The sequence below is a fragment of the Abramis brama genome (genome assembly GCF_963993115.1).
Source record: "Abramis brama genome assembly, chromosome: 15".
NCBI classification, from domain to species: Eukaryota; Metazoa; Chordata; class Actinopteri; order Cypriniformes; family Leuciscidae; genus Abramis; species Abramis brama.
Window position 1 is genome coordinate 2712514 of NC_139977.1, and position 26060 is coordinate 2738573.

Consider the following 26060-nt stretch of genomic DNA (forward strand, 5'->3'; position numbering starts at 1 on the left):
GTATTTATTTAATGTGTGATTTTGTGTTTATTCATCTTGTTTATTCATGTGTAATATTCATCTGTCCTAACATCAAGTTCTTCAGATCTGTTGTGTTCATTTGTGAAAGGTCTGGAAGATTGTTTGTGAAGTTTATCTTTAAGTGCTTTTGTAATTGCTTAGAAAATGGCAAAGTATTTAATTCTTGCTTCAGTGACGGTGAAAATGTCAGAAGAAAACATCCGTGATGATGTCGTCGTGTTCTTTCAGGTGTTTCGGACCGATTTCATCACAGCCATGAAGTTGCCTGATTCCGCCCAGCTGAGCCCGGAGGAGTTCTGCTTCCTGTCGGACCCCTGGAGGCAGGAGTGGGAGAAGGGTGTGCAGGTGCCGGCCAGCCTGGAGGCCATTCCCCAGCCCGTGGTCAGGTGAGGTCCCGCAGACCAGGGAGAAATACTGCTTTCAAAATGTCAGAATTAAAATATGCTTTTCTTACTTAGTATTTTTGTCTTGTTTCCAGTCCAAATATCTAAAAAAAATTAAATCAAGATGCATTTGTCAGAAAAGTAAAATGTCCTGTTTTCTGGGGAAATAAATCAAAATTAAAGGGATATTTCACTGCTGGAAAGATGAATGTGTATTTAAATTGGGTCATTTATGTAGAAATGTGAAATTATTTTAGAAGTTGGTGCCTTCTAGACTGAGAAAAGCCTGAAAATGTATTTTGGGCTCATGTGGATGAAAGACAACAACTCCCAGAATGCACTTGCTTCGCTGCCCTACGAGGCCAAGCCACGCCTACCGGTTACAGAGGGCCGTATCAGGAGAAATTATACAGCTAGGCTACTAGTCGACTCGAAACTGAGAGGACGCCGTTTTATGGTGAGATCCCCCTATGGGCGGGTTGAGGACATGCGGAACGAGCGCCCCCTACTGGCTGGAGTCTCTCGCCTCTGGACAAAAGAGCCTCAGATGACGATAAATGATGATTTTTGCATCATCAGAGGTTTTTTTCCAGACACACAATACAGAAATCTCTGGTCTCAGGGGGACATGAGGGAGGGAAGCACGGTCACTCGAGAATACTACCGGGTTTCTACTGATACAAAGCGTAATGCTAATCCGTGAAGGATCCCTTTAAGTGAGTTGATGCTTAAAAAAAGCTAAATTATCTGCCAATGGGGTAAGAAAATTGATCTTAATTCAAACAAAATAATTTTTCTTACCCCATTGACAGATAATTTAGCTTTTTTTAAGCAACAACTCACTTAATTTTGATTTATTTCCCTAGAAAACAAGACATAATATCTTATGGCCTTTTACTACTTTAGTAAATGCATCTTGATTTAAGAATTTTTAGATATATGGACTGGAAACAAGACAAAAATACTAAGTTAGAACAGCATTTTTTGCAGTGTGGGCAATATTTAGAGTATTAGCGATAATATCGCAATAATTTTGACGATGATGTAAATATTTCAAATTCCTTCTCTTGTAGTGTGCTATATGCAAGAAATAGTAAAAAGTGTGAAGAAACATCAGCGATCACGTTTCACATAGCCAAAGATATGATACCTGTCGGTACTGTGGAAAACCTGGCTTCAAACGGCTGCTAAAGGCAATCGATCCTCCATACAGTTTGCCTTGCCGTAAATACTTTTCCCAGGATGCGCTCCCGAAACTGCATTTTAAAGCTGGCGAACAGCTGTCACAGAAACTTTCTCAGATAACGCACTTCGTAACCACTTCCGATCTAAGGACGAGCCAAACCTGCGAAAAACTTATCGCATTTTAATTATTTTACCCAGTTGCACAGTGTAAATTGTGAATTGTATGCATGTAAAAAGTTGACAGAATGCACTTTCTGTACTTGTTTTGCACTACTTCAGTTACATTTACATGTGTTAATAATGTACATAAAAAGCAGTAAGTGATCACTTGGTCTAGATTTTGAATTTAAAGTCGACATGAAATCAAAATTGACCCTATTTACTTTGTTAGCGCATATTACTAGTCACAGAAAAAAAATAATAGTTTGCCGTGGTAATCTTTAATCAAAATCTGAAAAGTTACTTCCGGTCTGGAATGGCGTTCCTTCTCTGATGACGTCAGTTTGACGGCTTGGGTTGGAAACGTGTAACCACTCCCCTAAAACCGTCAGTCTGTGAGCAGAGATGGAGAGGAGGAGCGCTGGAGTGAAACCCTGCCCTCTGTTCAATATTCCCTTTCACTGGGAAGTACGTCACAACACTGGAGAAAAGTCGTTTGCAACTTCCGGTTCACGGGGACTTAAAAGTTAGTTCACCCAAAAATGGCCACTCGCCCTCGTGTTGTTACAAACCCGTACGATTTTCATTCATCTTCTAAACACAATGAACATTTTTAATGAAATCTGAGATATTTCTGTCCCTCCATTGACAGGCTACGCAACTACCACTTCAAAAAGTTCATAAAGAGATCGTAAAACTAACTTAATTTAACTGCTTAAATTTGCACTAAACATTTTGTATTTACTTTGTAACAAAAGCTGTTCTATCTTGTTTTTCAATGGGAGCAAAAGAAAATCATGTTTTTTATTATTTAAAAGCTAATGCAAACATTTCGTGATATATATAGAATATCGTAAAATTTCAACAATATCGAGATATCACATTTTTTTATGTATCGCCCCGCTCTAGTCAGAGTATATATGCATATTCAGGGTTTGAAATGAACACCCTCCAACCCACCAGATTTAGCGCAAATATTCAACTCGTGAGTCATGATATATTAAATACAGCGTATTGCACAGAATCTGCTCATATCTGGCGTACTTGAACACACACGTCTCTATACAACAAATAACGGCGCGCTTGTTCTTTTGCATTGAAGCAATAGCGAAGATTAAAAAGCATTTGGTGAACAAACACATTGTTATTTTCGAATATCTTACATTTTTTACATTTTACATCTGTCCACCTAAAACACATTTTTGGTGATGAGGATGAAAGAGGAAGAGGAGATGCTGGATGACAGGATTTTGTTTGAATAAGAAATGAATGTATGAAATCAACCCACAAGAGGGTGCAAGCGAGCGCAATAAGCAAATATATAAACCAAATCAAGCATCGCATCTTTTATTGAAATGAAATGACATTCACTTTTTAAAGCGCATTAACTTTTGAAACAATTGTTCTTAAATTAAATATAATTTCCTTAATGTGCTTTAGTGTAAATTAGGCTACAATAGTGCATAAAACTGTGTTTGAGCATCAGTAACCTGAGAAAACACACTTCAACAGACGCTAATGAACTGCATGAAACACTCCACTTCTAGTCACTAACTCTACATATAGTTCATCAAAAACACCAGATGCTCATCTCTATCTGCAGCGAGTGCTGAGCGCTTTCTGTTGACTGTGTTTCAGCTCACACACACACACTCACACACTCAGCTCTGACCGATGTGCAGGTTTGGTCAAGTGTGTTGTTGCACGACTTTTGCCACCAACTGAGAGTGTTTTCATCACCAGGGAACCCATTTTTCAAATTAGCAACTGATCCGCACCGCGCTGTACTGGATAAGCTAACAGAAACACACCGCGCTAGTTACGTCGTCATCATGTCTCGCACGCCTCTTCACACACAGACTTGAATGCATTTGCATTTGCTTTTTTATTTTTTTTATTCGATGAATATTCGAAATAATAATTTTAATTTGAAAGAGAAAAAATGTCCAGGGTGCTCAAGGTGAAGGTGCTCTTTGGGGTCGGGAATTCAGTAAAATGTAGTAGAAGGAAATCCAAGGCACTCTTCTTTAGAAAATTATAAAAAGCCTTTATTGGACTGGCTATTTCATGATAGAAAATTAAAAAAAAAAAGAAAAAAAAAAAATAATTTTTATTTGACAGCCCTAATATACAGTGCAATGCATAAGTGAATACACCCATGCTAAAGTTGACTAAAAAGAGGAATAAAAAATCATATTTTGGAAATTGAACTTAATGCCTTAATTTAAAAAATTAGGAAAAATCCAACCTTTAAGGACACCAATTTTCTTTGTGAATGAATAATGTATCGTAAATAAATAAATGTTCTTCCTTAAAATACATGGTGCATAAGTGAGTACACCCCTATGTTAAATTCCCATAGAGGCAGGCAGATTTTTATTTTTAAGTATTTATTTTTATTTATTTTTAGGATACTATGCATCCTGATAAAGTTCCCTTGGCCTTTGGAATTAAAATAGCCCCACATCATCACATAGCCTTCACCATACCTAGAGACTGGCATGATTTTATTTCAGTTAGCCTAAAAGCTAGTTTTATTTTGCATTGAGAGATGATCTTATGGAAAGTACCCCATGCCAATCTCTAGGTATGGTGAAGGCTATGTGATGATGTGGGGCTATTTTAATTCCAAAGGCCAAGGGAACTTTATCAGGATGCATAGTATCCTAAATTTTTTTTTTTTTAAATACTTAAAAATAAAAATCTGCCTGCCTCTATGGGAATTTAACATAGGGGTGTACACACTTATGCACCATGTATTTTAAGGAAGAACATTTATTTATTTACGATACATTATTCATTCACAAAGAAAATTGGTGTCCTTAAAGGTTGGATTTTTCCTAATTTTTTAAATTAAGGCATTAAGTTCAATTTCCAAAATATGATTTTTTATTCCTCTTTTTAGTCAACTTTAGCATGGGTGTATTCACTTATGCATTGCACTGTATGTATAGTATTAGGGCACACATGTCTCTGCTTGACGAGATCTGTAAAGTGAGCAACTCAAGAATAATAACGGAGTATGATGCACACATCACAGTGATGTCCTGTTGTGCAGTAAGTCCTGTCCTCTGAGCTTAACCTGAAACTTTGAAGACTTGATGCATGCTGGATGAGTTGTGTGGTCATTGAAGTGTGTGTTTTCCCCCCAGGGAGCTTCCGGAGGTCAGTCGAATCCCATTCTTTTCACCGATCCAAACCCGGGGCCAGTCAGAGTTTGGCTTCGGAGAGTCACATGGTCTCGCTGAGCCCCTGAGCCGCTACGATCTGGATGATCTGGATGTGGCCTGGCTTGAACTGGTTAATGCTGAATTCAGAGAACTAGGTAAGATTTATTGACCATCTAAAGCATTTTTCTTTAATGATGCAAGTATGTTATTTTAAAACAAGACTTGGAATTCTTTGTGGAATTAGTCGAGTCACATGTATTTCTATTAGGGGTGAGACGATTCGCTCGTTTAATCAGTGCATCGATTACAAATCCTGGCAATCTTGAAACATGTATTTTTGAATCGTGAATCATTTGTTCTGGTCAATGAAATTGATTTAAAATGATAAATGAATCACAATTCGATTCAACGCTTTAAAATATATAAGCATTAAATTATTACATGTGCGTATGAAAGTATAATTTCTACATTTCTACAGCTCAGACTGATTTTAAGTTGCTCTGAAATGGTTAATTCCACTGACAGCACCTGAGCAGTCGAAGTGAAACCCGGCTTATTCAAGGACACGCATTATGGCATGGATAAAGGAAGGAGCTAAAACATAATCATAAAGTGTCTGAAATGTATTCGACAGTTCTGTTGAATGATTAAAGAAATGTAACTTTTTGTTTTGTGTTATGAACTTACTGTTCAGCGAAGAAAAGTTAGTTTAGGATTAGTTGAGAAGGTGCATGATAGTCTATCCATGTTTAATGTGTCTGAATCACTGTATAGCCTTTACATTAACGGTTCAACACTATCCTACGCAACACTTAACATCAACTAACAATACTTTTAAGCCTTTTTAAATCTTGGCTTATGCAAGTTTCTACATATGACAATTTTAATAGGCTATTAAAATAAAGTAATGCAGCATTATAAAGAACTAACATGATCTAACAAAAGGGAACACCGAATTGATTCCTCTTTCGCATTTCCTTGCTCTTGAACGGACACATAAACACAAAATACCCGTCTAAATACCCTTCTCTGCACGTATTCTCTCGGCTATGTTGGTTGGTTGAGGAAAATTGACACAGACACTATCTATCTATCTATCTATCAATCACATTAATTGGTTGTCTGGGAGGGTAATGCTTTGTAAAAGTTAACATAAAACACAAATTTTTTTAAAAAAATGTTGACATAAGATATCTCTTTAAAAAAATAAAATAAACATATTTAAATCTTTTTAAAATTGACTTTTGCAAATAACGTTTGTTAAATTTATATTAGTATTTGTTAATATTAATGGACCAGAGCTTAAATAGTTTTATTTTTTAACTAACAACTAAAAAAAGATTTATAAATACTAACAAATATATTGCTCATTCATTGTTCGTTAATGTTAGTTAATACATTTATATGACAAACAAATTTTAAATGGGAGAAGTTTTTATTTCTATGATGCATTGGAGAGAATAATCCTGTCAGGCGCAGCACTGCTGTGAACGCGCGTTCACGTTTAAACACACTTTAAACAATGTATTATTCAATGCATTACTTCTATATAATTATATATTAAGTTGCTCAAGCAAGTGGTAAAATATTTAACCATGTATTTATATTAAAATCTTTTGCATTTCAATTTTAATACAATAAATCTTGCATGTCACAAAGAACTTGTTTTTCCACCTCCACGAATGTCATTATGTCGCCTTGTTGAGGTAAATTGTAGTTTTCCTTGCTTTACCCCGGTCTTAAAATGAAAAAAGTAGCATTTAATTAAATACATTTATGGTATAAATACATACATTTTATTTAATTAATCGCACTTATGGTGAAATGACTACATTTTCAGGTCAATCTGTGTTCATTTTGACCACGAAACATGCGCTGTCACTTTAATTCAGCGTTTGCAGAACAGCAAAAATCATAGACAGTATATAAACGGCAAAAATAGACTCGGTGCGGAAACGATCGCTGCACTGCTGTATACGCACCGCAACTGGAACGGATCGATCATCGACACGGACTGCATCCACGTGCAGTGTGAAAGCTCTGTAAACATGGGTACGGAAAACAATACTCACCGCATACACACTGCAAACGAAATATTTGTGAAACGGGCGTTAGGAGAGCTACTCCGGCTGCTACTCGCAGTAGAGTGAGTGTTGCCATCTTCAGTTCAGCGACATATTTCCCGCCGCACGCTCTCTGTCCGCTAGTGCTCATCTGTATTTGACGCAAGTGTTTGTTTGTGTGTGAGTGTGCGCGCTTGCGCACTCATTTGGATAATCGTAAACGCGCAAACACAGACAGAAAAGACATGCCATCGTGGAAATAAGATAAATAACATATTAAGGGCTATTTAGTTTTTGTAATAAAATAAAAAAAAAATAATCTGGCGCTATAAAGAAAATCAAATCAAATTTACTTGACCTTCAAGGGGGGCGGGGGGAGCCGTTAGGAGGGCGGGGCGCCCCCCTTATATAATGGTAGGGGAAACACTGTATATATATAAAAAATATTATTATTATTATTTTATTTATTTTTATTTTTATTTTTGCTGATCCGAAAAATTATTCAATCCATGGCTCAAAAATCGTAAATGGTCCAAACCGTGAGTTTTGTGATCCGTTGCACAACTACTACTGTCTCTGTTATGCATACTGTGGTAAACGAGTCATGTGAATAACACAATGCTTAATAATAATAACACAATGCTTAATAATAATAACACAATGCTTAATAATAATAACACAATGCTTAATAATAATAACACAATGCTTAATAATACAATGGTGCTGAGTTTTGTGATCCGTTGCAGCACTAGAGTCCCGATTCTTTTCTCTTCTTCACCTGTGTGTGTGTGTGTGTGTGTGTCCTGTGTTCACCTCTCCTCTTCTCCTCTTCACCTGTGTGTGTGTGTGTGTGTGTGTCCTGTGTCCTGTGTTCACCTCTCCTCTTCTCTTCTTCACCTGTGTGTGTGTGTGTGTCCTGTGTTCACCTCTCCTCTTCTCTTCTTCACCTGTGTGTGTGTGTGTGTGTGTGTGTCCTGTGTTCACCTCTCCTCTTCTCTTCTTCACCTGTGTGTGTGTCTGTGTGTGTCCTGTGTTCACCTCTCCTCTTCTCTTCTTCACCTGTGTGTGTGTGTGTGTGTGTGTGTCCTGTGTTCACCTCTCCTCTTCTCTTCTTCACCTGTGTGTGTGTGTGTGTGTCCTGTGTTCACCTCTCCTCTTCTCTTCTTCACCTGTGTGTGTGTGTGTGTGTGTGTCCTGTGTTCACCTCTCCTCTTCTCTTCTTCACCTGTGTGTGTGTGTGTGTGTGTCTGTGTTCACCTCTCCTCTTCTCTTCTTCACCTGTGTGTGTGTGTGTGTGTGTGTCCTGTGTTCTCCTCTGCTCTTCTCTTCTTCACCTGTGTGTGTGTGTGTGTGTCCTGTGTTCTCCTCTGCTCTTCTCTTCTTCACCTGTGTGTGTGTGTGTGTGTCCTGTGTTCACCTCTCCTCTTCTCTTCTTCACCTGTGTGTGTGTGTGTGTGTGTCCTGTGTCCTGTGTTCACCTCTCCTCTTCTCTTCTTCACCTGTGTGTGTGTGTGTGTCCTGTGTTCACCTCTCCTCTTCTCTTCTTCACCTGTGTGTGTGTGTGTGTGTGTGTCCTGTGTTCACCTCTCCTCTTCTCTTCTTCACCTGTGTGTGTGTCTGTGTGTGTCCTGTGTTCACCTCTCCTCTTCTCTTCTTCACCTGTGTGTGTGTGTGTGTGTGTGTGTCCTGTGTTCACCTCTCCTCTTCTCTTCTTCACCTGTGTGTGTGTCTGTGTGTGTCCTGTGTTCACCTCTCCTCTTCTCTTCTTCACCTGTGTGTGTGTGTGTGTGTCCTGTGTTCACCTCTCCTCTTCTCTTCTTCACCTGTGTGTGTGTGTGTGTGTGTGTCCTGTGTTCACCTCTCCTCTTCTCTTCTTCACCTGTGTGTGTGTGTGTGTGTGTCTGTGTTCACCTCTCCTCTTCTCTTCTTCACCTGTGTGTGTGTCTGTGTGTGTCCTGTGTTCACCTCTCCTCTTCTCTTCTTCACCTGTGTGTGTGTGTGTGTGTCCTGTGTTCACCTCTCCTCTTCTCTTCTTCACCTGTGTGTGTGTGTGTGTGTGTGTCCTGTGTTCACCTCTCCTCTTCTCTTCTTCACCTGTGTGTGTGTGTGTGTGTGTCTGTGTTCACCTCTCCTCTTCTCTTCTTCACCTGTGTGTGTGTGTGTGTGTGTGTCCTGTGTTCTCCTCTGCTCTTCTCTTCTTCACCTGTGTGTGTGTGTGTGTGTCCTGTGTTCTCCTCTGCTCTTCTCTTCTTCACCTGTGTGTGTGTGTGTGTGTGTGTGTGTCCTGTGTTCTCCTCTGCTCTTCTCTTCTTCACCTGTGTGTGTGTGTGTGTGTCCTGTGTTCACCTCTCCTCTTCTCTTCTTCACCTGTGTGTGTGTGTCCTGTGTTCACCTCTCCTCTTCTCTTCTTCACCTGTGTGTGTGTGTGTGTGTCCTGTGTTCACCTCTCCTCTTCTCTTCTTCACCTGTGTGTGTGTGTGTGTGTGTGTCCTGTGTTCTCCTCTGCTCTTCTCTTCTTCACCTGTGTGTGTGTGTGTGTGTCCTGTGTTCACCTCTCCTCTTCTCTTCTTCACCTGTGTGTGTGTGTGTGTGTGTGTCCTGTGTTCTCTGCTCTTCTCTTCTTCACCTGTGTGTGTGTGTGTGTCCTGTGTTCTCCTCTGCTCTTCTCTTCTTCACCTGTGTGTGTGTGTGTGTGTGTGTCCTGTGTTCTCCTCTGCTCTTCTCTTCTTCACCTGTGTGTGTGTGTGTGTGTCCTGTGTTCACCTCTCCTCTTCTCTTCTTCACCTGTGTGTGTGTGTGTGTGTGTGTCCTGTGTTCTCTGCTCTTCTCTTCTTCACCTGTGTGTGTGTGTGTGTCCTGTGTTCTCCTCTGCTCTTCTCTTCTTCACCTGTGTGTGTGTGTGTGTGTCCTCAGCGCTGCCGGAGCTGGACGAGCTCACCATGGAGCAGGTTGTGCTGGAGCTGGAGAGCCGGTGTCAGCAGAACATGCAGCGGGCCATCGAGACGGAGGAGGGCCTGGGCATCGAGTACGACGAGGACGTGGTCTGTGATGTGTGCCGCTCGCCCGAGGGGGAGGACAGCAACGAGATGGTTTTCTGCGACAAGTGCAACGTTTGTGTGCACCAGGTATTCCATCAAACAAATTACCCACATTGCACAGAGACAGAGCACATTTAGGCCACGCCCACATTGGGGGGGAATCAATCCAACCGTCTCCATTGACTTTGTATTGCGAGAAGCTGTTAGTGACAGGGTGTACAGCAAACAAGCTAAACAACCCAGAAACAAGTTTTTATAAGCTGTCGACCTCAAAAAAACGAGCGTTTAATACACACGAGTGGATACAGGCACCTGAGAGAGAGCAGCGTGTCATATTACTCTGAGAACTAACTTACGCCCACTGGAGGCGACCGGATAGCTTAGCTTACAGAAATATAATATATAAAACTTGACATTTGGATATTTGACTTACTAGTGACTAAATGTTTACTGCACATGTAGTGTATTTTAGCGCACACTGAGTGTCAGAATCCCACAATTTACCCATTCACTCCAGCCTGAATCCACTTTTGTGTCCTTAAACGCTCATTTTTTGGGGTCGACAGCTTATAAAAACGTATTTCTGTTTTTTTTAGCTTGTTTACACCTCGTCACATATCAGCTTTTAGACATTGTTTATGACGCGTGTCGCTTTGTCTCTATTGAGTCTGCTGCCAATGCTTGAGCGCTGGAATTAAAGTCACCATAAAATCAAGATCGACAATTCTTTTCTTTTTTTTTTACAGGATGTTGCATTCATGTTTTATCCGTGCACATCTTTATTATTTTTTAAAAAATGTAATCAAAAGCGTTAACCTCCCTATATCCCGTTGTGTGCATGCATGCAGTGAAACACCACTTGACACCAGGGGTCGGATTCACGAAACATTGCTTTTTTTCTTCTTATTTTCTAACTTAAGAGTAAAGTTAAGAATGTTTTGTATTCTCAAAAACATTTCTTAAGAATATTCTTTTTTTTAAAGGGTTAGTAAATTCTGTCATCATTTACTCACCCTCAAGTTGTTCCAAACCTGCATAAAGTTCTCTTGATTTTAAAATTCTAATTTTGTAGATATTTTATTGGTACTACCTGTGAATATGTCTTGCCATGCTCAATAAATTTATTTATTTTTAATTTAACTTAAACTTTTTAATTAATTTTAACATCTAAAGCACTATATGGGACTGCACCAGCGTATCTGTGTGATCTTATTAGTTCATACACACCTTTTATTAACAAAGTTTGGCAGGAGCACGTTCACATAATTAACACGAGTGGAGAAATTGATCGTTCAGGAGTGTGTGTCCCGTACACCACTGTAACTCGTGCTTCACTATCACAGTACGACGCATCGTTGAAGAATCCACTAGCTCGTCACGACTGTTTCTCCAAACCATATTGTCGCAAATTGGTCGTTCAACCACGTTGGTTAATGATGTCACGCCGGTGGAGGAGTAATAACTACTGTTAATGAACCTGTTTGAGATTGAATTAATGCGAGATGTTTTGCTATAAATCACAGACTGGCATCTGAGGACTATTTCTCATTTTTCTCAGTTATTTTGCTTTATTTCCAGATTCAATCATAGACTCGTTCTCACACACTAGAGCTCGTTCACACACACGCACTCTTCAGAAACTACGCTTTAAATCTCTTGACGAACTAAAAGACGTAAATGACATTTGCATGTATTGTAAATTAAAGACACAGGTTTGCACTGAATGTCAGCTTGATTATTTTGCTCAAGATCAGGATTTATTGAGTCCACATGTCATGAAAACTAGAAACTCTTCTTCTAAACACAGGTCACACAATGCAGTTTGCGAATGTTCGTTGGAACGATGGTTTCGGGAAACACAGACTCGTTGAACTATGATGATAACGACAGAACTTGCGATCACAGTTGGCTAACGCTGCTTTCGGGAAACACACTCCTGATTTGTGCACATTACCGGTTGTGTTGAGAGAAGTACTGTTTTCTCCTCCTGCAGGCGTGTTACGGGATCCTGAAGGTGCCGCAGGGGAACTGGCTGTGCCGGACCTGTGCTCTGGGAGTGCAGGCCAAATGTTTGCTCTGTCCCAGAAGAGGAGGAGCTCTCAAACCCACTCGCAGTGGAACCAAGTGGGTCCACGTCAGCTGTGCCTTATGGATCCCTGAGGTATCAAATGAAGCTAGTCTGGGGATAGTGGGTATAAGTACGGATGTAACAATACATCGATATGGATCGATGCATCGATCAAACATCTAACGATACGATGCATCGATGCCACACGTAAAATATCGGTATGCGGTACCTCTATTTTGACACTCTCCTCATCCTTACGTAACGTCCATCTACACATTTATGCCAAAGCGCGCATTTTCGTTTACTCACCATACTGTCTGCCAGTGTGTCTTTGAATGAACTTTAATTTAGTAAGTAACCTATATTTTTATAATAGTTATTATTACTTAATCAAAGCAACCCAGCTGCAGTTTGACTGACAGTTATCTGTTTTTGCAAATGAACTCTTCTGTTGTAAATGTCCCAAATGGAAGAGGGTGTGCAATTTTCAAAGAGTTTAATTAAACGTTCCTATTATATTTTATATTATATATTTTGGTTGCATTTGTGAGTTAATAAAAATGTAACTGGTTGTGTAAACTTGGCACGTATTATCTAAATTGTAAATATCGATATAGCCCTGAATCGAATCGTATCGCAGAATTTTTCCGGCAAATATCGTATCGCTGACTGAGAGAATCGGTATCATATTTTATCGTGATGAACTGTCCGATTTACACCCCTAGTTATAAGTGGTGTTTAATTTTAGGGATGGTTTCGACAGTGAATCCTGGATGAAAGTATCATCCGAAACCCGAACTTTTTTTAAAGTTTGATGTGTAAAGTCAGCAAATTCAATGGTGATTGTTTACTTTATTGATTTGTTGTAGCCCTAGTTGAGTTGAAATTCACTTTTGATTGAATTTTGCCTCACAAATGATTGTCTGACAGAAGATGCAGTAAAGTATTAAAAGCAGAAAGGAAATCATAAACACGTCACCTTTCACAATCAGCTCACTCTTGTCAAGTGCTACAGAACATGTGCACACGTATTCTTCTGGAAGATGACAAAGGAGAATTGTGATTAGCACTCAATAATGGATGAAGTCTAATTGAAATATTTCCTCTTTGTCTTGTCATGTGATTGAAAGGAAAGCTTTTGAGCTGGAAATTGTTTGGTCAGGTTGGGGGCAAGATGTTTCTGTAAAGGCGTAACAGATTTAGCGCTCTATTTTACATGCAAAAGGCTTCTGAATATCCAGAGGAGGACAAAAGAAGGTTTGACAAGAAGATAAGGACTCAAAGAGGGATTTTTGAAAAGCCTGGCCAAAATGGGTGTTCCAATGAAATGTACAGAAATTGAAGAGCGAGGCAGTAACAATAGCGGAATGATGAGGATGTAGAAAGCCACAAAAGTGAGTGAAAAGGCTCATTGAAACTGCTGTGCGGCGGCTGATGAATGAACATGAGTTTCCACATCTTCCAGACGCAGTGAATTTGATTATATTCCCCATTCCTGCTTATTTCATCTGTAACATGTTTGAGAGGATTGGGGGAAATACTGTTGTGTTACAATGCAAAGCTTAATTCCTTGATAGTAGTGTCGGGTATCGTTTGAATTTTAACGATTCCGATTTCGATTCTGCTTATCGATTCCGATTCTTATCGATTCCTATTTTCGATTCCGATAAGGTTAGACGTAAGACAAAACATTTAATTGTAGCTGAATTTCATGAACAAAGATCAACAGGCTGAAGAACACTTACACAAGGAGCGTTTGCCTGTGGTTTAAAAACACCATAGAAAAACAACTAGCCTAACTAATATACATTTCAAGCATTATTAAAGACAAGTAAACACTTAAAAAATTAGCCATCGCAACAAATAGATACAACTAAACAAAGATCCGATTGAAATAAACAGTGTTTTATAATTTTCAGATATTCAGGTAAATATCAAATGTAAAATAACACTGCACTTTATAAATAAAATACAATTATAGTTACAAAAGTTATTCAGTCGAGAACGAGTGAATTTTCTCTCTGTCTTTTGTTGTTTGATTAGTGTTATTATAGAGACGGCAGCAGGAATATTAGGCTGCTGTCACTTTAAGAGCTGCACGGATCCAAATACACATGCGCCTGCAGCGCTAAAAAAGCTTGAATGGTTTAAAATCACATTTTCTGTGCGTGCGTTTTGGATGTGTGCTCTGCACAGAAAACAGCACGCAAGTCTTCTCACGCTTGAATGGTTTAAAGTCATATTGAAATGCTCACAAAGGAATCAATAAGAATTTTAATCGGATTCCTGACCTCAAGTGTTCGATTCCAGAATTGGAATAGTTTTTCGATTCACAGCCCTAATTTTTAAAGATTTGAACTTCAATCTAACGTGAAAGTGTCGCACCATAGAGATGCTTTCTCTCATGCTCATTGTGCTGTAGATTCTGCTGTAGATCGTTTGTCCTCTTGCATCAAAATTAAATTGTGTTCTAGTGCACTAGGTAGCTCTGTTTTTGTCTACACTAGCCGTTTTCCCACTGTCGGGTCAGTAGGTGCTACCTACCTGTTTAGTACCCTAAAACCCGCCCTTAACATGCCTCAATAGAACAACGTCACACAACCATTTCACCAGCTGACTGAAAACTAGTAGGATCGCAAAATGAGCATGACAGAATCGAACGTTTGGTTTTTACTTAGTTCTATGAATATGCAAATGAGCCCCGCCTCCACTCACTCACTCAGCTCAGAGATCCACTGGTTGACGATCACATGTTGATCTGATTGGTTACAAGGTCGTTTGTGACGTCAGAAACACCAGCGATTTCAAAGCGTGTTTTTGAGACTGTCTTTGGTTCACTGCAGTTTTAAGGAGAAAATGGATTCGACTTGGATTCCAGCATCGATAATTGACCAATGTTTTATAATAAATGTTTTTTACAGTGGCAGTAATTCATTAATTTTCTCAGAAATGCACATCAATCATGCTGAATCAAACTGGTATTAACCATTTCACATACATTTTCAGTTGCATCTGCATCCATTTATGTGTGATCACAGGAATGCACAAAACATCTCCATTAAGTCTTTTTAGTCCAAAGGCTTACACATTTAAAAAAAAAAGAAGATAAAATATCATGTTTATGTCACATTTCTTTAGAAAGAGTGAGCATTTCTATTAATTTTCAATGAAATTATGTGATCGAAAGATGTTTGAGCGATCTAGCCCATCTCGCTATAGTGTTATCCATTCAGCCAGAGCAACAGGGGGAGCTCACGAGCAGAAAACAGGAGTAATGAGTTATACGGAGTGCATGTTATTCATGACATTTATGTGGATGCATGATATGGGTAATATGATTACATTTTGTTTTCTGACTTGTTTCCATGTCCACACAGGTGAGCATCGGCTGCCCTGAGAAGATGGAGCCCATTACAAAAGTATCACACATCCCAGCCAGTCGATGGGCCTTGTACTGTAGCCTGTGCCGGGAACACACAGGCACATGTATACAGGTGAGAGACGAGGCAGAAGAACCTTCCACCTGCTTTAATGCTTTTAAAGAACTAAGGGAGGATTGGCTACTTCATAAAGTCCAGTCAAATTTATTTCTATAGCCCTTTTCATAATACACATTAGGCTATTTCAAAGCAGCCTTACAGAAAATCATGTTAACGTTTGTAATATATTAAAGTCCCCCTGTAGTCAATAATTGTATCCCTTAAAACTCATCTTTGATCAGATTTCTTCTTGCTTTTAAATAGCTTGAATGTAATGCGACACCCTTGCCTTATTTAGTATACGTGGTTCTATGAATATGCAAATGAGCCCCGCCTCCACTCACTCACTCAGCTCAGAGATCCACTGGTTGACGATCACACGTTGATCTGATTGGTTACAAGGTAGTTTGTGACGTCAGAAACACCAGCGATTTCAAAGCGTGTTTTTGAAATTGTGACATTCAACCTTGTGTTCATATTTACGGTCATGTTCTTGTGATAAACATCGGTGCATCTCCTTTGACGTAGGAGCTAGCGATGACGTGTAATAGTGTAGTAGTGGTGTCCCATTTCTTAACCCAGAATCAGATCAGTCTGATTCATAAACTTTTTAAACATTTTTTCACGAATAATGGCTGAAATCTGGTCACTCAACTTCAGAAGAATTAGGGAGTACCGCAGTATAGCAAGTTGTACTGTAATGATATTTGGTCCTTGAATCTTTCCTTTTGCCTTCCTGTTTTGGAAGGACACGAGGGTGAGTAAATGATGACAGAATGTGAAGCGTTTTTGAGGTGAAACACGTGCCGTACTGTTTCCACAGTGCTCCATGCCATCCTGCGCCGTGGCCTTCCATGTGACCTGTGCGTTTGACAATGGACTAGAGATGCGCACCACTCTGGCAGAGAACGACGAGGTGCGCTTCAAATCTTTCTGTCTGGAGCACAGCTCGCGCTCGAACAGCGGCGCGAGTGCAGAACCGCGCCTGGATCTTCCCGGGATGCTTTCGGACCGTCTGAAGCAGGAACAAGCCGAACGGGAGAAAGCCAGCCATCGCAAGCAGAAGCTGCAAGAGCTTGAAGATGAGTTCTACAGATTAGTGGATCCCAAGGATGTTGCGGAAAGCCTTTCGCTGCCAGATGCTCACGTGGACTTCCTCTTCCAGTACTGGAAACTGCGACGAAAGGCCAACTTAAACCAGCCGCTGGTGGTCCTCAAGAGGGACGAGGTGGACAATCTGGCCCAGCAGGAGCAGGACGTTCTGTATCGACGACTCAAGCTCTTCACTCACTTGCGTCAGGATCTGGAGAGGGTGAGTGTAGCATCTTTCAATAACCTATAATGATCGTTTCAAACAGGTTTCCTGAACATTATTATTCAGGCATTATTTAGAGATGAGTCACGATTTTCGAATATTCGATTAGTTGATTTAATTATAGAATATCGAATAGGTTGTGCGATTATTGTCCAAGAAAAAAAAAATCCCCATGTTTTCGGTGCCGATGCATTGGTAATGCGTTCATGTAACCAGAGGGTGGCGCTGCCAATAACGCACCTAACAGCTGTCACAAAGAACCAGCAAAAGTAATGATTATGAATGTGTCAGATACATTTTAATTGTTTATTATAGGGGTCATCGGATGCAAAAATCACTTTTATATGGTGTTTACATATAAATGTGTCTGCAGTTTGTGGACACAACCACAATACATTGAAAAAAAATCCATTCACTCCTTTTTTTTTTTTTAAATCCTCAAAAAGTCTAAACACTCTCAATAATCAGGCCGTTATGATGTCATAATGCTCATGCTCCGCCCACGACCGCTGACGGATTGTTCCATATTAACATATTTCTGCCCTCAGCCATTTGACACCCCCCATGGAAGAGAGGGGTGGGGTGAGCAGTTGCTCATTATCATTTAAAGAGACATGCACCGAAACAGGTCGCTGTGAACAGAGCTGTTTTTGAGGAGGTAAAAAGGGCGTTTTACACAACCATTGAGGAATTTTAACCAAAGTATATTATAAACTTTACATGAACACCCTAAAGAATCATCCCAACTTGTGGAAAATGGGCATCCAATGACCCATTTATTAAGCTAGTGTTTTCTGTGTCAGTGTCGGCTGCAAAGATGAAGTTGACGATGCTGACTCGCCATCTTCGCAGTATTGAACGCGCCTATAGAGAGAAGTGCACATTTCATACAGATTACATTAAGCAGAGAGATATTCCTTTCTTCAGAAAGAATATTAACAAACTAAAGAATTTGAGCCAGGGATGTTTCTGAAATTTGTTTGATTTGACATGGAATGACGCTACTGTGTTTGCAGGAATATTCACTAGCTTATTCATACTGAATCGTCATCATGAAAACCTCTTTGTCGGGGTCAGTGCTTAACAAGACTGTTCAGCTTCAACCCTGATAAACACTCACCTACATGTTGCTTTCTAGTAATCCTGAAGACCTTGTTTAGCTTGTTCAGGTGTGTTTGATTATGGTTGAGCTAAACTTTGGCCCTCCAGTACCAAAGTTGCCCAACCCTTTTCACCAGTAAAGGTGCTCAGCAAATTAACATATTATTGATTATGAAGGTTAGTCACTGATTAGGTTAATGAGTTAAATACATTGGCAGAACTGTGGTGGCAACACTTACTTTCTCAGAGGACTTTCCCACCTATACTATGAATAATGAAGGTTTTACATCATGTTTTACAGAAACATGCTAACTCCTAACCATAGCTATTTCAGTGACTGGTGTGTTTTCTTTCAGGTCAGAAACTTGTGCTACATGGTCACACGCAGAGAGAGGATCAAACACTCTTTATGCAACCTGCAGGAGAAGATCTTTTCCTTGCAGATTCAGCTCTTAGAGAAGGACCTGGTTGGAGGTATGGAAACTCTTCACAACAATCTCTTATGTTTTTCTTTTAATATTTTGATCTATCGGTTTTAATTGATAGCACAATATCTAAGCTGGAAACGAGAATATTATGAGAGCTTTAAGCAGTGTTTGGGGGTCAAGTTCATTTACAGCTAAAATAGGGTTCAAAATGACCCTTCAAAAATGTATTATTTTTCCTTTTTATACAAATGGTCAGTGAAAGAAGGTGCTCAAACTACGGCTGGGCGATAAACAATATAACGATATCGAGTTTGCGATAATTTATGTTGATAACGATGATAAGCTCTAGGCTTTTTTACTCTAAATGGATTAACCTACCAGTCTATCACACATCAGAAATAAATGTGACAACATCCAGTCAGTGTCCAAAGAGCCGACGAGGGAAACAAACTTGCGTTACCCTCCAAAGCTGAGGAAATTGTTGAAAAAAAGGTAAGAATGCATTACACAACGTGATTTTGCGGAAACACGAGATGAAGATCATTCGAACAAGCTCTTAAAATGTGTTTTTTTTTTTAAAGTTGAACTTCTTTTAACGTGTTTTTATAATGGCGTGTCATGCATGCGACGCTGCGAAATACTCGAAACACATCCATCTAGCACGTTTACATAGAAACCAGTGGAAAAGTAGCGCAGAGGATTGCAAAAACGCGTTCTGTGTGATCCGTCCCAGACAGTCTGCAAACAAAATGCCGACGGACGGTTGGGAAACACAACAAACATTTTCCATCACCAGTAAGGGTACTATCCCAGTGACAACACCAAGAGTACGAGAATGCGGTCACATGTGTAGCATAGTGACCGGTTTACAAAGTTTACATTTTGCCAGGGTTCCCACGGGGCATTAAACAATCTTGAAAGTCTCGAATTAGAATCCCATGATTTTAACGCCATTAAAAAGTCCTAAATATATGCTTTTAGGCCGCATTTACACTGCATGGCTCAAGGGACCCAATTCCGATTTAAATTTTTTTCCTCCCATGTGACACAGATGCACATGGATTCCGATATTCTCTGATCAATTTCAGGCCTTTTTTAAATGCGGAAATAAATCTGATATAATCACTGTCTTGAAGAATTTGTACTATATTGATATAAAGATTAAACCATTGTATTAAAAATGTTTCTATGAATTCCATGTCAATGAATTAAACACAATGTACTATTGAAATTGATTTCTTGATATCATAATGTTGTTTTTTGTTAGTTTCGCCAAGTGTAGTGTAAATGCAGATATCAGATATGGATCACTTTTAAAAGAAGATGTAAGCGAGTCGTCAAAAAAAATCTGATATAGTCAAAAAAATCAGAATTGGGCATGAAGAACTGCAGTGTAAATGCGGCCTTGGGCTGTGTAGCACCAAGTCTTGGCTCTTGGGTAGTACCCAGTTTGCAACTTGACTGTGTTACACATGTCTTTTTATTATGTAGTATGTCACAGTGTGCACCTCACCAGAGATGAGTCGCCTGGGAGACGAGAGCGGGCAAATTTAACTCTCAGTCGCTTGAAGATGACCAGTTTCAGAGATGGTTGGAAACAACTAATGACAGCAGTGCTTTTTTATTTATTTTAAGAATGCATTTTTAGATTATTTTTCCATCAACCGGTTAATATTTGCAACATGGCGTGTGTGCTACGTCAAAAAGGCTCTGATATAAACAACCCAATACTGATGAAAAGCACATGGCGGAACGAGTGAATGAAAACGCACATTTGCTCTCGGACAGTAGATGGCGCTGAAGGAGCAGCAAGAAGTGCAGCCTTTACCCCAGTAACCCCATAAACAACGCAGCTGCGCTACTTTCTGTTTCTGAACACTATTTAAATGTTTCAGACAGCCATTCAGTCATTTGACGTGTCACGTTACATACAATTGTGCATAGATTTTAACTTTCACTAAACACTGTTACATGTTGTCATGCGTTTACTATTTTTATAGTATACTGAGTTGAGTACTGTTTACATAGGCACTGACGTGATCACTTGCATTTTTTCCTAACGCCAGCGAAAAGAACTTAAAATCATTTCTGGTCATACTGATAAGATCATTCGAAACTGTAAAGGGTCTATTTTTATTTCTGTACACTCACAATAACAACAGAACTTTATGCTTTTTTAAAATAAAGAAAACAAACGGGGTGCGCTTTCTGCTGTCTCAGTCTCCATGATCTTATTTCTGAAATGCATCACAAATATGAACCGAAACTCAGCGAATACAGACACGAGAAATGCTTGAAACATCTACTTTTAAATGAAGTCAAATCGACGACAAATATTATCAGCTCATGTAATCCGTATGAACCCAACTAGAGATACAGTTCCTCAAGTCTCTGCTCATTATTATTAATGTGGCCACGCCCACTCGCAGTGCACCTCATTCATGCGGCGATCGTCCACGTTAGGCATGTGCCGGTATCAAATTTTCATGCTGCGATTAATTGATTGAGCTTTTATCACGGTATACGGTATTATCACGATATTTTAATTGCTATAATTATTAAAGGTTAAAAATTAAATTAAATTAAATACAATTTGGCTTTCATTATAATAAATTATGACAAGTAAAAATATAATACAAATGTAATATAGTGCACATATTTAGCAAAATACTCCCCTCTATAGCTATTTTTTCTAGTCAACTAACATGTTTGGTCATTCAATGTCTTTCCTGAGGTAAATGTAACGTTCTGTGACATAATTGTTCACCTGCAGTTTTATTGACCTCTTTCCGTGGTTGAAAAACACTGATTGATCGATATTATGTATGAGGCATAAATACCTTTCGGTAAGTTGTACTGTATCTTTAAATAAAAAGTAACAGAGGATCGGTTTGCTTGAACTGAGGCGCTACAGCGATCGGTCACGTCACATTTACAAGCACCAAAACGGTATTTATTGTCTGAATTTCGTAATAAAATGGACAGAACATGAGAGCTGAGAATTTTTTTCATATCAAAAGTAACCTGCTCTGTCCAGTCTGTCGGTGTCAGTGTCCTCTTTGCTCCGTGATTTTTCTCTGCGTGAGAAAATGGATGTGTGGCGCGAGAGAGTGTGAAAAGTGTCGATTGCGCGAGTCTCACACTGAATGCGTAGAGTTGACAGCCCTGCTTTTAGAAGGGGGATAAATCGTCGGCAGCGTTCCTCCTTCCGCCGTGCTTCTCCATGTGAGGATTGTTTACATTAGACTAAAGTGCGCACTGCGCTGCATGCACACAGTGCTTCATGTGGGGATTGTTTACATCAGAGTGCGCACGTGTTTCGCGCAGCATTCGCAGTGTTTGTTTAAGCGGTTGATGGAAAATAAGCTAATGCGCGTTCTATAAATATAAATTCTGATTTATTATTTTTCACGGTATTTTGAAGTGCCCGCGATAACAATATTGTGCATATTCATTACCGCGATTTATCGCATTACCGAATACCGGCACATGTCTAGTCCACGTGAACCTGTAAACGCCCCGTCACCTCAGTAAACAAAGCATCAAGCTTCATCAGATTTCCTCTGCTTTTCATCGAGTTTGGAAGAAGACGCGCTGTGAGGAATAAGCCTTGAATTTACCTCAGAAGAAGAAGAGTGCGATGCGACGCGCGGCTTGATTCAGCGGAGGATATCTTTTCTGACGAGTAAGTGATTCATTTTCACATTAGTTAGCGTGTTATTTTTACATAAACTTTTACACATTTTACTATTTGGGTATTTCCCTTTTCCTTCTTATTATATCGCCAGATTGAAAAGTGTGAAATCGAGTGAAAATATAAAATATAAGCAACCTTTCATTGCATCTAATGACATATAAAGCGGGTTTTTGCTCTATAATAAAAAACATAATACGATATAAAATTAATTTGTTTACACTGTAATATGATGAATGTTAAAGTCTAAGAATGTAGTGTTTTCTGTGAAATACTGTTTGCAAATATCATGTTTATAACTTGATGATGATAATAATTGAATTTCTAAAATATAAAATGACTTGTACTGTATGTATGATAATAAATACAAAGCATGTGTGCCTCTATGACTACAAAAATCATGTTTTTGTTATGAGTGGGTAAAATTAATAGTGATTACTAATGCAATAATATAGTTTCTCCTAATATATCAGCATGCTCACACGCCTTTTTTTCTTTTTCTTTTTTTTTTAATACAGGGACCAGATAGACACTACTGATGAGTCCTGCGGACTCAAACTTTCACACGAGTCTCTTCCGATTGTTTTTCTATGACAGCGCTGTACCAACATCAGCAAGTTTTTCAGCTAAATTGAACTAGTATTTTACATGAACATGGTGAATCACTGACTACTGATGGTGGGGCAGTTTTTTTCTTCCGTGCGAAAGAAGCCGCAGACACGTTGGAAATACCAGGTATGGTTTACTTGTATCTTCAGTCAAACAGGAACTGTTTCCAGGAAAGGTGTTTGACAGTTCATACGTCTGTGTTTAGATTAGTGTGTTAAATAATGTGTCTTTGACCTTCATTGTGTATTGATTATGTTGTGTTGAAATAAACTACAAACAAGGGAAAAAACCCATTCTTTTAATCTTCTCACCTTCTTTCTTTGGTTCCTCACGGTCACATTTACCTTGATTTGACCATTAGGGGAGGGTTTTTGTCTTCCCAGTTGTGAATCACATCGATTCATGGCCATCGACACTCCCTCGCAACACAAAAATTGTCTTAAAAAATATTGTTAAATCTCTAGGCTACAAGATCCAGCTCTCAAAAGTCTTGTTCAGTATAGCCCCTTTCACACAACGCGTTGATCCCAGGAAATTGCCGTAAAATTGCTAGAGTGCCTTCTGTGTGAACGCAAACACGTCCCGGGATTGATGCCGGGATCGATGCCAGGATGGGGACCTAGTAACATTGCTGGGATCAGTCCCGGAACGCGTCATGTGTGAACAAAAGCCAGGATCAATGCCGTAAGGGTGTGTCGCAGTGATGACACACGTTAGGGCTGTCAAAAAAATAATTAGAATTTCGAATTTTCGTCGAATTAATAAAATAAAAAAAACACAATCGAATGCAAAAAACGTGCTTTCGAATTTTTGGTGTGTCAAGAGGTGCGCGAGACATGATGATGATGTAACTGACGCGTAACTTTTTCTGTTAGCTTACACGGCGCGGTGCGGTTGTGTTGTTTATTTTTTAAAACTTTTACATGCATACATCAGTGTTGCCATGTCCACTTATTATAAGCGTTTTGGGCTTGTTTAAGTTCGGCTCATAAAGCTCATGAGGAGGTGCGGGTCATGATATTTTGGTATTATTTTCATCAAAGCATTTTGATTTATTTTGCTTTTTTATGGGCTTGTTGTTGGCTTTTTCTAGCAAGATCTGGCAACACAAGTCAAGACTCGTAGTGATTTTCTTGCACCGCACATACAGAAGAGAGAAACATCTCTGATGCAGGTTGAAATACCTCATTAACAACTAGTTGATCAGTTTGGTTCTGTACACGCTGCGTAGGATTTTTGTGAATGCGATTGTCACTACCTGCATTTTTCATTCGGGTGTAGAATGTGGTGGTCACTTCTTTAAATTACTGAACTGTGTGTGTACAGAACAGGATTAAGGACTAAACTGAACTGACAACCGGATTTAGTGTGGAAGTTATTTAGTGTGTAAGTGATGTAATACAAGTTTTTAGTTCTGATATATATATATGCACACTGATGTCTACGGTAGTGATCAAAATAGAGTAAATCACCTTTAAAAGCAACTTGATGCTTCGAATAAAGATTGCATCGTTACACCAGTAGGTGGCGACAAGTGACTGTTAAAACTGTATTTGTCATTGAATCATCCATTCAAGAGATCTGTTCAAAAATGCAGCGTCATCCAGTAATTAAACAAGTGTCTTTATGAGTGAGTCATTGAACCATTAATTTAATTAATTAAAAAATAATTTAATATATTTTTTTAAGTAGACTGCAGCAACATTTTATCAAACTTCCAGGAAATTACGTGTTATTTTGTTTGGTTGTCATTTCAGAATTGTGGGAGATTGTGATTCTCAATTAATCCAGAATCGTGCAGCTCTAATAGGTTATACCTCTTCAAATATTTGAGATGTCACTGTTGCTGCCACTATTTTAATAAGTTACAAGGAAACCGAACTTCAATTATTTTAAAACTGCAGTCCGTAACTTTTTTTGTGTTTAAAATTTATATGATAAGCGAGTGCATCATGAATCCACAGGTATCCACACATTCCTGTGTGATTCGCCATAGACATAAACACACAGAATTAGCTCCGGCTACAGTGTTCTTCCGCAAGACGCATACAATTCTGTTTATTAACCGCTAGAGCGCCAAAAGTTACGGACTGCAGCTTTAAGGCAGAAAAGCATGTTTGCACAGTTAAAAGTTTATGTTGTTAATCCATTTATGTTAATAAACTATATTCTAAAATGTAATTAATGATATCTCCAGGCTTCAGTCATTGTCAGGATACTTTTCAAGCTGGCAGCATTATAAAATTATACATCATGATAAATATTACTATCGATCAATATGGAAAAATAAAATTGTGAAAAATATCATATATTGCCCAGCCCTAGCTCAAACTAAACATTTGATCAGTTTTATTTTCTATACTTTGTCTATGAGGTTTGCCATTTGTCCAACCCTGTTACCAGATCTATGTGATTGTGTTGCTTTATATCAATAAACATAAAATTGGGGAAATGTATAAAATTAATCAAATAAAAACAGCCACAAATGGTAATTATTGGAGTCCAAGGATTATTATTATAGGAATCAATTGCCAGAGTTAAACTTTTTTTACAAACACATCCTTTTGGCCCTGTTTACAGCTGGTATTAAGATGTGTTTTGGTAGATCGGATCACAAGTGGACGACACTAAATACAGGTGTAAACGGGGTCTAACACGTTTTGAGCTTGTCCACTTTCAATCACTTCCAGAGGTAATTGAAAACGCATTCGACCACATGAGCGTTAACACTACTTTTCTGGAAGTGGTGAAAGTAGACAAGCTCAAAACGTTTTAGAGTTTGTGTTTTGTGTTCAAACAGCCACAAAAGACCATCTACTGACCTAATGAGTAAACATTATGGAAAGAGCTCTAGCCGGATGGGATTTAAACTATCGGCTGAAGAAAGATCCAAGTTTGGTTTGAAGGAAAAACATACCAAGCTCAATGTTCTCTCACCATTCCTGATTTCTCAAACACACTCACAGCGTTCGGCTGGTCTTGTGGGTGTCAGATGATACATATCAAATTTCAGGAGCATTTATGGATGATACATACCAAATTTCATACAAGTTTAGACAAACAGCCCAGGATGAGTGTTTAAAAAAAAAAAATCATGTGTCTTGCAGAAATGTTAATCCCTATGACTGTCTAGTTTTGGTGCACTGGAAGATTCAGAGCAAAAGGGCATGCTTATTTCTGCCTGTACTCTTCTGTATTTATTAGAAAATGTCCGTTAGCTTACTTTAGTGGCACCCTGTGGCCGATTCTCACGAGATTTGATTTACAGCCTCATGTAAGACACCCTACATATCAGCCAAATTACACAATCTCAGTTTAAGTGATTAGCTGCTGAAATTTGCTTGGCT

At 39.0% G+C, this 26060-nt stretch overlaps 1 protein-coding gene across 2 annotated transcripts in view; it reads left to right on the forward strand.

Moving 5' to 3' along the window:
- The window catches only part of jade2 (jade family PHD finger 2), a 48314-nt gene that overhangs the window by 14558 nt on the left and 7696 nt on the right, over positions 1-26060 (forward strand). For both annotated transcript variants that reach the window (XM_084137853.1, XM_084137854.1), the window contains exons 4-10: positions 250-407; positions 4901-5073; positions 9895-10106; positions 12013-12180; positions 15465-15581; positions 16390-16878; positions 18339-18456. In XM_084137853.1, the coding sequence (XP_083993979.1) occupies positions 250-407; positions 4901-5073; positions 9895-10106; positions 12013-12180; positions 15465-15581; positions 16390-16878; positions 18339-18456 (1435 nt within the window). The remainder of the gene's footprint in view (positions 1-249; positions 408-4900; positions 5074-9894; positions 10107-12012; positions 12181-15464; positions 15582-16389; positions 16879-18338; positions 18457-26060) is intronic.